At 37.9% G+C, this 13,762-nt stretch overlaps 1 protein-coding gene across 1 annotated transcript in view; it reads right to left on the bottom strand.

The window, feature by feature from the left end:
• The window catches only part of LOC148355387 (3',5'-cyclic-AMP phosphodiesterase 4C-like), a 135,270-nt gene extending 123,218 nt beyond the window's left edge, over positions 1–12,052 (bottom strand). The window contains exons 1-2 of the mRNA XM_088349031.1: positions 11,848–12,052; positions 5,519–5,566 (exon numbers count right to left, since the gene is read on the bottom strand). Coding sequence (XP_088205157.1) covers positions 5,519–5,533 — 15 coding nt within the window. The 5' untranslated portion in view covers positions 5,534–5,566; positions 11,848–12,052. The remainder of the gene's footprint in view (positions 1–5,518; positions 5,567–11,847) is intronic.
• Positions 12,053–13,762: the final 1,710 nt, after the last annotated feature.

The following is a 13,762-nucleotide window of genomic DNA, read 5'->3' on the forward strand; positions in this document are numbered from 1 at the left end:
CGAAAGTTTTTTCACTTTATTGCTGTTATTGTCGCGTCTGTGTGTTTTCAAAGGAGGACAAATTACCCCTGAGAGAATAACTTTAGAATTATTGCGTCAATTAAAAGATGATTTGCCACTTAGTGTGGCCTGGTCCAATAACGTAGCTTGATATTTTATGGCAATTACATCTCAAATGCATTAGGGCGCAAGAACCATTTTAAATGATTTGATTAGGAACACATTTGTCTTTATCATATTTGCACAGTAGAGGTCACATTAAATTTTATGAAAACTGGCTTTGAGGGTAGTCACAATCATTTCATCATCCAGATTCTTAAGCAAGTTCACATTTTTACACTTAAACAGGGGAAGCTTGCGGTTCTACTTCCAATTCCAATGACATGATTTGCTTTAGTGCATGTATAAAATAATAAATAATATTTATGAATTGAAACCTATCTGAAAGATAATTAACTGTATAATAACTAACTACCGACTTCTAGGTTCAAACAGCTATTTGCATATACGATGAGTCAACCTATCGTCTTGCTGAGATGCAACATTGCTTCACGTCTGTTTGATGTTGTGGATGAGGGCCAAACTACTGTATATTTTGACTTTTATTGGTTTCCATGTCCAATTACATATTCCTGTATGTGTATATATAATGAAAAAAAGAATCATAAAATAAATTAAAAGCTCGGAGTTCTGTTGTTTATTTAGGTTCATTTAAAACCTGCAATGAAATACACCTTATTACATTTTGATGCACTATATAAATCTTAAACATACAAAATATAGCACTAAAGCAACTTGCTAATAAATTCAACTTATGAACGATCATCCAGTTCGTAAGTAGGGCAGCGTACGTACAAAATGTTTTTTCTTTAAAAATGTACTAGGTGCGCTCTATAGTCCGAATTTTACGGTAACATGACTTTACTATAGAAACCACGTCTTCATACTTACTCTTACGATGTCTTAGCACTAAATATACAGTCCAAGCTAGGAAAAAGAATGCTGTATATGGGCACAGATACACAAACAAGCACCATTTCAATGGGTCGCCACATTATGTAATCAGAGATGAGAGCATTTCAGCAAAATGTACTGTTGGTCTAAAAACGAATCAGGAGCAATCAAAGACTGCAATTATTTTCCTAATTAAGACAGTAAGTATTAATTGATTACGATAATAGGAAAAGTAAGCATGATGACCTTCATGCTGCTAGCCTGATATTTGTGCGAATAAACCAGAGGCAGAGAAAAATGGGTAAAAATCTTTGAAAAAAACTAATAAAACTAAAAACCAATGGAAACATCTGTGATTATGAGGTTGATATTATTACAAAAGCCTCCTTCAGCAAAATTTGACCTGTGGCAACAAGATTAATTTCATAAATTTAGACTCAGCATAATTACCTGGTTTGGCAGAATAAATGGTTGCACTTAATGTTACATATTACCGTAAATTCCGGACTATAAGCCGCTACTTTTTTCCCAAACGTTCAACCCTGCGGCTTATTCAGTGATGCGGCCAATTTATATAATTTTTCTAACAGCCGCCAGCGGTGCTCGAGTTCAAGGCACATGACACAGTTTACAAGCTAAACGCAATCGTACAGTCCGATAAAGAAGGAAACAGAGCTACTGCACGGAAACTTTACCTTGCGAGCGTGTTGCTAGCGTGTTTTGAATAAGGGAGCGTGGGACGACGTTTATATATAAGTTTCTTTCCCATACTAAAGGAGGGCATCTTTGATGACGACAGTTATAGGGAGGAAGATGAGAACGTTTTACAGTGATTTCTATATGTACGGTATGTTTTTTTTAACAGACACTTTAACCGTATAGCGAGCGTCTTGTTAGTAGCGTTTTACTACCCTTCACAGGCACGGTTTGGGATGAAAGTTATAATATTATTATTAAAGCTTTGAAAACTCTCTCGGTGTACCGTCTTTCTTTGTAAATATGTGTAACCATGTATTATATGTATTTGCAACTGTATATTTTTGTCATGTATTTATTTGTATTTATTTTGGACACTTATTCTGATAAGTCTTGCACTGACCAATTAAAAAGAAGGGGCGTAACAGACGCGGGGGATAACGGGAAGTGGGGACCGGTAAATGTGAGTGTTTGTGGACACGGCAAACAAAGGTGGATATATATTTTTCCCACCCTTACCTTGAAATATACTGAAATATACACTTTTTTTCCTTGGATTACTTTAAACGGGACCCGGACTGTGCAGGTCTGCATTAAATCTTAACTACCAGTATCATTTTCCGTTCATTTTGCCGGCTGTGGTTTTTAAACTGTGTGCTTTGTGTTCAGTTAAAATCGCGGGACTCAAGGTAGGGTTAGGGTTAATTTTGTGATTGTGTTACATGTTTAAATGTGAGCATATGCGGCTTATATACAGGTGCGGCTTGTGTAAGTAGAAAAGCGGTTATCCTCTTAAAATGTGGTGGGTGCGGCTTATAATCAGGTGCGCTCTATAGTCGGATTTTACAGTAGAAATGTTATAACAAACTGGAGGATTGCGATATATGAGATGACTAAAGGCCCTGTCACACAGCCTTTTGCGTCTGTATCGCGGGTAAAATTTTGCGATTTTTTTTTTTTGCCCGTGGTTGCCCGCGGTGGAAAATGTGCAAAATTGGCCAGCGACTGTTCCGCGTCCTTATTGCTGGTCACCGCGGCTGCATCGCTGTGCCGCCCGCGGTTACCCGTGGTCTAAAGTTTTGAGCAGCGCAAAACATTTTCGCGCGGCCAGCCGCGTGTGAATTTCTTACCGCGTGTAAAGCACGGCTGTATCTCGTCTGTATCACGATCTCAAAAGCGTCCAAGAGCGTCTGCTTCACGGGCAGACGCTCTTGGACATTATTCTATTCTACATTTTTAGGTTTTATCCTCTGATAATTGTATATTATTCTTTTTATTACTTTAATGTACCTACCTTTCCATTGGTTACCTTCCTTCAAGACTAATACATGCCTAACTTTTAGGATGAATACTGCTGAAGACCATGTTTCCCTGTGCTAAAGAGAATTGAGCATCAGAGTCAGCACCAAGGATTCCAGTGAAATATATGGACACTAAGAGGGCAAAACTCTAAAACTTTTTTTGTATTTATCTATAATAGTCTATGTTTCCATTATCTTACAATGTGTTCATTTTCAGTTCCAGTCTATACTTCATTATAATCCTGAAAAATCCCAGTCTGTTTTTTTGTTTTGTTTTTAATTTAAAAAGTTTTTGCATATTCTCACCACATAATTATGGTAGATATTACCAGATACTGAAAGTTTGGGTTGTTCTGAAAAAAGGCCATAAGTATTCACTCATAACATGATTTTTGAGTCTTTTGTGGAAAAAATAACAAAAAAACTCCGGGAGAACTGTATTATACTAGGTCAATAAAGGATTACGCAGTGTTTCAATTGTGCTTCATAAAAAGAAAATCTTCCATTTTAACACAATGGTGGTAAGATAAAGCATCAAGTTTTAATTTTCTGGCAAAGTCCGGGGTGAATAAAGTGAGGAAACATGACGTTAGTCTCTTGTCGCTCGCTTAATGCTAGCGTTTGCTTGTTAGCTTATAATGACTGCGTGTGAGTGAGCGAGATACTTTTTATTTCAGTTAAATGAATGTATTAAGTTTATAAGGGCACAGCACCACTTATCCACAAAAGGTATCAACACATTTTTGCACCACACACACACACACAAATCTGCTTAACAATCCAATATTAAAATAGGCATGTGCCCAAAGGGAGTAGGCTGAAGCCTATGCTTTTAAGAGCCCACCCTTATTACACTTATAATCTTAAGCAGTATTTATTTATGCTTTATAAAAAAACTCAACCTGCACACAATAGTCTTAATAATTTTAAGATTAAACATCAAGTTTAACTTTTCTGGTAAAGTCTGAGTGATTATTGTGTCCTTGTAAATGTGCCATAAAAATACTCATATTGTACTATACATTCCTATCTCAAAAGAAAACAGCAACCAATGAAAGGCTTCATGATGAAAAGGAGAAATCATGCACACAGCAAGCAGCTGTCATCACTGAGAGCATCCTCAACAAGATCATCATTTAAATAATAATAATAATAAATGCTCATATTATTGCATTGCAATGAAAAGTTCTCAAAGAAGGAAGAGTGAGTGAATTAGTGAGCAAGGTGATAGTGGTTTTTTTTTCGTTATTGTTGAAAATCGTGGTACTGGGTTTTCACATTTGCATTTATTTCTAGTTCCAAAAGCTGATGTCCCTTAAAAAAACTAAGATTCCTTTGATTGCACTTTATACAAAAAATGATATATTTGAAGGTGAATAGCAAACATTTCTATGTATTTTTGTTAGTCTGATTTGCCCATAAAATTTCAATATTTGAATAATGAAGAGGAAATTATTAATGTGTTTTTTTATACGATTCATCGATTAATCGAAAAAATAATCGTCAGATTAATCGATTATTTAAATAATCGTTAGTTGAGGCCCTATTTTATTTCATTTAAATGTTCCAACAGTAGAAAAATTAAATGTTGCTTTTGTTCACATTTCCATAAAAAAATACAAAAATGTTTTTAAAATGAAGACAACACTAGGGAAGATTCTATTGACATGCTTTATTACAAAAACAGCACCCTCTTCTGGGGAGGTTTGTTAGGGTTGCTGTCTGCTCACACAACGCTCAAACCGCAGTGTCTTGCGATGACACAATCGCACTAGATAGATAGATAGATAGATAGATAGATAGATAGATAGATAGATAGATAGATAGATAGATAGATAGATAGATAGATAGATAGATAGATAGATAGATACTTTGTTCATCCCCGAAGGGAAATTCACATTTCCAGCAGCATCCCTGAGCTGAGAACAATCGAGAACAATCGAAAATAACACGGGAGCTGCTGGAGTGGCTGCCATTCGTGACGGCGCCGGAAGAAAAGATTCAATTTGAATCATTTACAAACAAACAAACAATTGAATCATGTACAAACAAACAAACAAAATATTCATGTTTCAATAAGTGGAGTGTTAATAAAATATTTCTGATACTGATATAACCAGATAAAACTAATTTTAAGTTACCTGTCCAAATGAATGTTGTGCCATCTCACTACGTCACATCGCCATATCGATTAGATTTTGGTTAATCGGGCAGCCCTAGCCCGAGATTTTTACTGTTTAATGCTGTAGAACATTTTCTTTGGAGAAGTATTTTCTTTTCTGTCCCAAAAAAAATTAAATATTTCAACAGAGGAGAGAAAATGATTGTTTGTTTTTTAATCTGTTTCATCGATTAATCACAAAAAATAACCGTCAGATTGATAAATTATAAAAATAATCTTTAGTTGCAGCCCTAAAAACATACAGTATTGAACGGTATTCAAAAGAAAATGTCACATTGAGTGGCTGACATTCCTATGAACCACAAATGCAAATAGGGATAAATAAATAATCACGTGCATTTATCCAGAAAATATTTATATGATGGGGTTTGTGTTTGTGTCTTACCTCAAGCCAAGACATTGCTGCGTGTTAGTTGTTACAGTAGAGCACAAGCTGAGAGAAAAAAGAAAGAAAAACATAGCTGAGAAAAAGACAAATAAAAGCACCAAATGATCTTTTTTTTTTAAAACATTTATCAAACTATTGGTGTTGTAAGGGGCAAATTCCAACAGTGGTTTTCAGTGTTTTCCAGCACACAAAGCTTCACTTTCAACTCTTTTCGAAGAACCTTACTAAGATAGGTTTATTAAGTAACTACCCGCTGTGAAGTGACTGTTAAGTGAAGCAAGGTAGCTCTTCCCAGCCCCACCAAGCATCACAAGATTAAGCATACACTTATCTTTATTGTTGCAACAATGATATTCATGAACTTGCCCCTTTGACCCAGCTTCTGTTAGTTAGACTTCAGTTTTTCTCTTGATTGTTTTACACAATTCTCTTTCGAAGAATCAAAGGACTTCAGGAAAAAGAGGAATTAACATCTATAACTGCCCCCTGTTACGACAGCAAAATGTTTTTGTTGATAACATTTAGTGCATATGAAAAAGGTTCACGTCTTTTGTTTCAATGAAACTTTGGTATCTTGTTGAGCTCACACAAGCCTTGGGACTTTTGCAGCATCATTGTGCCACCTATTGGTCTCAAAAGGAACAGATTAATTGTGTTTGAAAATCCTCAGAGCTTAATGCAATAACTATGCCTAAAGAGCAAATTGCTCAGGTTTTTAAATTTATAACAAAACATTAAAGTTAGGAATTGTACTCAATTAACCAAAGTCAATTCGGCCATTATATTTACTTCAGTCACTTCAACTAAACTTTCCTATACACAAACGTGTGCGAGCTTCTTGACGTAAACTGCGGCCAAAAACAGTACGACAGTTTAACAGTGCAATAGCTTATTCAGCAAACTTTTAGACAACAAAAAACCCTCACAATAGATGCATTATTCCCACAGCATAAAAATGAAATGTGCACGACAAGAGTGGATTTCCTTTCACAAAAAAAGGGCATTACAATTATAGTATTGATCACAAGGGTTAGCTGGTTGGTTTTACTAAACAGGTAAAGCTCGATTAACTCAAGGAGTCACCACAGTTGTATTTATTTTGTTGTATTTTGTCTTTACTTGACCACAAGCGAAAGGTCTACAATTTGTTTGACAATAACCAAAGGAAAACGAATGATTAACAGTGGATTGCCGTTGCTGTTTAAGTGAAGTTTAAAAAATAGTGGATACACCTTGCACATTACTTTCGGCAAGTTTGTGCCCATCAAGCCAAGTGTGGTAAACATGTTTTATCTGCTTGACCTTGGATACAAAACACAACTTGACAGTTTTTGCTTCTGTCATCTCGCCATGCGCCACAGTAGCCTGATTTGGATGGCAGCTCTCGAATTCAGCTATGAATGTGCAGATAAAATGTCATATTTCAATAAACTGTTTTGCCAAAAACCACAATCGGAAAAGTTCATGTTAAAAGTTTAATTCATGTTCAGAAAGTTACACATATTTGAAACTGGATGGTCATAATTTGATTTTTTGAAACGCATATTGTTTTTTTAACGCTGATGTCCGCAACTTGAAATTTTGCTACTCACTGCCGCCATCTCCTGGCCTAAAGTCACGTCTGCAGCCTCAGCTCATTCCTTAAGTACTAATAAACTCTTCTTTTTTAAAATCTTTTTGGTGTTTGGGTTGGCATTTGGACTGTGATAAAAACAGGCGTTTTATAACTTTCACCCACTCATATTGTACTATATATATATATATATATATATATATATATATATATATATATATATATATATATGTATATAGACAATAGGTATATATATTGTCATGATTTGTCAAGCGCCATCACACGCGCTCACTCTTTCAGCCCCAGCTGCCAATCGTTCCCTAATTAGTCTCCTCCTATTTAAGCACGTCATTCTTGTTCACTCCAGGTCAGTCCGTCAGCAAACCTCCGCACATGTAAGGGAAGCATTTTTTACTATGGCTCCTGTTCTGTTCTCGTCCTGTACCTGTATCCTGCTCGATTCCGTCCTCTTTTTCCTTTATTGATCCCCGATCCAAGCTCCGTTCTCCTGTCCCGGCTACCTGTATCCTGCCTGATTCTGTTTCCTCTATCAATCCCCGACGCAAGCACCGTTCTCCTGTCCCGGCTACCCGTATCCTGCTTCATTCCGTTTTCTGTATCGAACCCGGATCCCTCGCTTCCCGCTCGTCCCGGCTGCCCGACTTGTTCTGATCTCCGACCAAGCTCCGATCTCCGACCAAGCTCCGAACTCCGACCACGCTCCATTCTCCTGTCCCAGCTGCCCGACTTGTTCCGACCTCCGACCACGCTTCGTTCGCGAAGGCTTCCGGCTCCTCCTGCCCAGCGAGCACCAGATCGCTGTCTTTTTCCTCTCGCCCTGACTTCCCTGATCCCTTAATAAAGCATTGTGTGAAACGTTACGCATCTGGGTCCCCTGCTTGTACCGGACGTGACATATAGGTATGAATAAATATATATATGGGTGCTTCATTTTTGTGGAGTGCGTAATTCAATATCATTCATTTATTTATTTAATCATTCATAAATAGCATGATGTTTAAGTGATTGACTGAGTCTGACTGAGACAGAGGTGGGTAGTAACAAGTTAAATTTACTCTGTCACATTTACTTGAGTACGTTTTGGGACATTTTGTTCTTCTGGGAGTCTTTTTAAATCACGATACTTTAAACTTTTGCTTGAGTAGATTTGTGAAGAAGAAATGTTACTTTTACTCCCCTACATTAGACTACATTGAACCCGTTATTTAAGTAAGTACACGCATACCTCCTTCGATTTTGTTTCTTCCATGTCCCGTGTGCGGCCCAAGTCGCGCTCCTTTTAAAGAAGCAGCGTCACATGCAAAGCAGGTGGCTGTACAAAAGCAAACCATAGGGTGTGGAGCCCAAAGGTAAAAATAGAAAAAAATAGTTGCACAGAAATTGAACATAAACTGTATTAATGCAATTTTATTAACTTTACCTTTTGAAAAGGTTTTTATGTTATTTTAATAAATGCGTGCTGTGTTTCTTTTTGTTGCCCAGATAAGAAGCACATTATGAAACGTTGCTGTTTTTTTCCATCCTCAAAATAAAAATAACATAAAAACTGAATTTCCTAATTGCATTCTTTTATTTTATCAAAACAATTAAATATTCTGTAATTCTTTAACATAATAACTAACTTAAACTAGAAGCGTTATCCTAAAACAGAGTAGTCACGTCATACACCTCAGGATATGCTGCATCCAACTTAGTCATTTTGATAGTAGGCTAATTTGGATACGTACATACAGCATGTGTTGCATTTACAATAAGGCTTATATAAGGCTTTTCATTAGTTTGAAGTTCCTGACAATTTTTTTTTGTCTCTTTTGGTCCAAAATGTCTCTTTCAACATTATCAGTTGCCGAGCCAAGGGCTAGATTGTTGTTCTTCCTGCAGAGTAGGGCTGCACAGTTTTTGAAAAAAAAAAACTAATTGTGATTTTTGAAACAAATATTGCAATATCTATGCAATTTTCATTCATTTTCTGTGCTCGTTTTGTTTTTTTGTGTTATTTGTTCGGAGCCTTCGCTCTTTAAATGCAGGTCTACAATTGATCCTAAGAGCCAAGAAGAGATCCGCTAACGGCTCTGCAGCTACTTTTGTATTTATTACTGTGTGCGGCACAGTTCTAAGGTCTTGGGAACCTGTGTGGGTTCAAATCCAGCTACCGGACTTCCTGTGCGGAGTTTGTATGTTCTCCCCGTGCTTGCGTGGGTTTCATCCGGGCACTCCGGTTCCCTCCCACATTCCAAAGCCATGCATTTCAGGTGGATTGGCCGGTCCAAATTGTCCCTAGGTGTGATTGAGCGAGCGAGTTGTCTGTCCCTGTGTGCCCTGCGATTGGCTGGCAACCAGTTCAGGGTGTCCCCTGCCCACTGCCCGATGATTGCTGGGATGGGCTCCAGCACCCCCGCGACCCTACTGAGGATAAGCAGTGCAGCTAATGAGACGAGATGAGATCAGACTGTTTTCTTGTCTATTTTGCTTTCTCTTCTGGACACATGCTTGGACAACAATGCCTACAGTTGCCAGGAACCTTTAAATCTGGGACTGAGTCTGAATTACGACTTTCTTTCAGCAATTTTGATGCTACCTTTGATATTCCTAAAGAAATTCAAAAGGCCACAAGATCTCACTGAAGAGGCACAAACGCCATAGGGATCTTAAACAGAGGCGGTACCTCATATGCGATCCCTCTTCAAGGTTTCTTAATTTCCTCATGCTGAAGTTCTCAGATTTTCCTTGCCCACATGAACGTTTTAGATCTGAGGATGGTGTAACAATAGCCTGCAGTCAGTGATAGTCTGTACTGTGTACAGCCCTTTGATACTTCTTGTGATTAAGATATATACATGTTAACATGACTTAACTTGAACAAGTGTTATTTTTACTTTAACTCAAGTAATTATTTGGATGGTTACTTTTTGCTTCTTTGAAGTAACAGTCACTGAAGAGGCACAGACGCCATAGGGATCTTAAACAGAAGGAGTACCTCATATGCGATCCCTTCTCAAGGTTTCTTAATTTCCTGATGCTGAAGTTTTCAGTTTTTCCTTGCCCACATGTACGTTTTAGATCAGAGGATGGTGTAACAATAGCCTGTAGTCTGTAATAGTCTTTAGTCTGTACAGTCCTTTGATACTTCTTGTGATTAAGATCTATACATGTCGACATGACTTAACTTGACCAAGTGTTATTTTGACTTTAACTCAAGTAATTATTTGGATGGTTACTTTTTGCTTCTTCTGAAGTAACAGTCACTGAAGAGGCACAGACGCCATAGGGATCTTAAACAGAAGCGGTACCTCATATGCGATCCCTTCTCAAGGTTTCTTAATTTCCTCATGCTGAAGTTTTCAGTTTTTCCTTGCCCACATGTACGTTTTAGATCAGAGGATGGTGTAACAATAGCCTGTAGTCTGCAATAGTCTGTAGTCTGTACAGCCCTTTGATACTTCTTGTGATTAAGATATATTCTTGTTAACATGACTTAACTTGACCAAGTGTTATTTTTACTTTAACACAAGTAATTATTTGGATGGTTACTTTTTGCTTCTTCTGAAGTAACAGTCACTGAAGAGGCACAGACGCCATAGGGATCTTGAACAGAAGCGGTACCTCATATGCGATCCCTTCTCAAGGTTTCCTTATTTCCTCAAACTGAAGTTTTCAGATCTTCCTTGCCCACATGTACGTTTTAGATCAGAGGACAGTGTAACAATAGCCTGTAGTCTGTGATAGTCTGTGCAGCCCTTTGATACTTCTTGTGATTAAGATCTATACATGTTGACATGACTTAACTTGACCAAGTGTTATTTTTACTTTACTCAAGTAATTATTTAGATGGTTGCTTTTTGCTTCTTCTGAAGTAACAGTCACTGAAGAGTCACAGACGCCATAGGGATCTTAAACCGAAGCGGTACCTCATATACGATCCCTTCTCTAGGTCTCTTAATTTCCTCATGCTAAAGTTTTCAGTTTTTCCTTGCCCACATGTACGTTTTAGATCAGAGGATGGTGTAACAATAGCCTGTAGTCTGTATTAGTCTGTAGTCTGTACAGCCCTTTGATACTTCTTGTGATTAAGATCCATACATGTTAACATGACTTAACTTGACCAAGTGTTATTTTTACTTTAACTCAAGTAATTTTTTGGATGGTTCCCTTTTGCTTCTTCTAAAGTATTAGTACTTCTTTTGAGTAATTTTTGGGCTACTCTACCCACCTCTGGAATGACAAACAACATAGTAATAACATGACATGTGGTAATTTTCCCTCCACTTCAAAAAGGTTGGTTGACCCTTGCTTTAAAGAATTAGTTTGGTCAGTTTTGTTTCCGCTACTGTACTTCTTCCATAGTGAAAAAAATGTTTTGCCAGCAGGCTGTGTTAGACTTTGGAGCGTCTATTGTCATGATGAACATTCGAGACAGTCTTCCCTTTTCCCTTGAGGTACAGGAAAGAAATAATCCACGGCAAGCCCCTGTGTCTGTCTGTCTTGGGGGTTGGCAACAGAATAAAGGAAGCAGATAAATGGAGGAAGGAAGGAGATAAAAAGACAGTTGAAGGACAGTCATCCCGTATTTCTTTGCACATAATACAACACAATTAAACACAATGGTATCGTTAAATATTGACTAGTGTTAAAGATCAAAAAGTGAAAGTGTGAAAGAAATTGTAAAGTTTGGTGTTGTGTTTAGAAAAACAATGTGCTGTGGACATGTTGGTATAAATCTTCTGTAACGAACCTTTAACGAAGTAAACTCACCGGTGAGACTGTCCCGTCGACGCCGGGCAACTCCAACGCCTCCTTTCTCTTTGAAGCCTCTCAACTGGGCAAGACGGAAGCCTTTATCACCTTTTTCATATTTTATTGCTGCGCCTTGTTAGCATAGTTCGACTTTAAACTCCTTCAAAGTGTTCAAACTGTTCTTCGCGTGGCGCCGAGGCGCCCCGCCGTCACCGTCACCGTGACGTCTGCGAGAGACCACGTGACCAAAACCTTAACAGGTTCGCAGGCGCAGCGCTCTTCAAGCTTTCGTCCCGTTTTGCATGCTAAGTTTTTTTTTTTATTTCAACAATTATATTCTGCTTAAATTGATCATATTTTGCGTAGTAAGTCAAGCTTTTTTCTCTAAATCTTTCCGTGTCATACCCGTTTTATTTACAACGGTTATAGTCAATGTTGGGCACTTTATTTTAAACAAGTTACAAGTTATAGTTACTCACTACTTTTTCCAAAAAGTAACTGATTAAGTAACAGAACTTCTCGATTGTAAAAGTAACTGCTGTTAGTGATTAAATATTAAAATTTATCGTTTACCAAATTGTTCGAATTAGTCATCTGACTCCATTAAAAATTCACCCAACAATGCGCGCTCGTTTCTTGATGGAAAGGATGGACAAGAAAAGCCGACATTTTCACACTGGGGCAGATTTAATTTCATTAGCGATTTAACTAAGTGTACTCCATCGAATATGGGCGAATTAGTCGAATTAGTGTCGTCTGAGTCTCTGGCAAGCCTTTTCTGAAATCCTCCAGCCTTTCTCTCTCGGCCCACGCCTCTCTGCAAGATGATGTGCCGGCTCCTCCCATGAGTGTGCCAATGAAGCCCAACCTGGGCGTTGCGATGTCTGGAAAACTCAAAAACAACGACGAGTGTTTCTAAGTCATCAGGGCCTTGTCCTCCAAACATCGCCTGCCGTCCTCCGTCAGAGTCCTGTTATCAACAGAACTAGACAAAATAGTCTGCATTCGGAACGGCGCGACCTGTCATTGAACTACACCCTATTAGGTGAAAATCTTCATTGCACTCAATAAATGTAGCTTGTATTCAATAATATAAAATCCTTTATAGTCAAATGTATAAAATCCTTCACTGCTTACCAGGGAACTCTGGCGCCTCCAGAAATGTTTCCTCGGGGTGGCGAGATGGGGCCACTTAAAAACGTGGGGTGGTACATGAAAACTAAAATAAATCGTTTCGGGTTGTTGAAGTAAGAAGGTCAGGGGAAAACTATCAGAAAGTCTTAAGGACACGGCTACTGATATACGTTGGTGTATTGGGTGATATTTTATATCACTTATGATTTAATGTGCATAGTCCATAACTGTCCAGTCAACATTTTGACTGTCCACAACAATTCGTTTTTATTGTTTTATGTATATATTAGGCATCAGGTGTACATTTAACAAAACAAAACAATTACAGGGTGGGGGCAAATAGAAAGAAAAGAAAGAACAGAGATAATCACATCTTAACTGTATATTTCCCAACACAATGTTAATGCGACTCAAAAATAATTATTACTGAATGAACAAAATGTAACAAAAAGAACTTTCCAACAGGGATTCACAGATCATCGCGCTATACCGTATATGCAAAAGAGAGGCTAATCGAGAAGAATGGGAGATTTCCCGAAGGGCTGGCTCATGTCAAGGTGGAGTTTGGGATGGCTGGATGAAAAAATGATTTGAACATATAACCTTACTTGTGCATTCATTCTGTAGTCAGCTATTTAGCCACATTTAGCGCAACAGATGAGGTGAGTTTTACGATCTGGGGAAATTCAACCACCACCACTCCTCTTTAGCGGTAAAATGAACACAGAGCAGTGAGAATGATATCAGTTTGGTATGATGGAGGGCAGAAAGGTGCTAGG

This window comes from Urocampus carinirostris, chromosome 12, assembly GCF_059441175.1.
Source record: "Urocampus carinirostris isolate Australia breed hairy pipefish chromosome 12, RoL_Ucar_1.0, whole genome shotgun sequence".
Lineage (NCBI taxonomy): Eukaryota > Metazoa > Chordata > Actinopteri > Syngnathiformes > Syngnathidae > Urocampus > Urocampus carinirostris.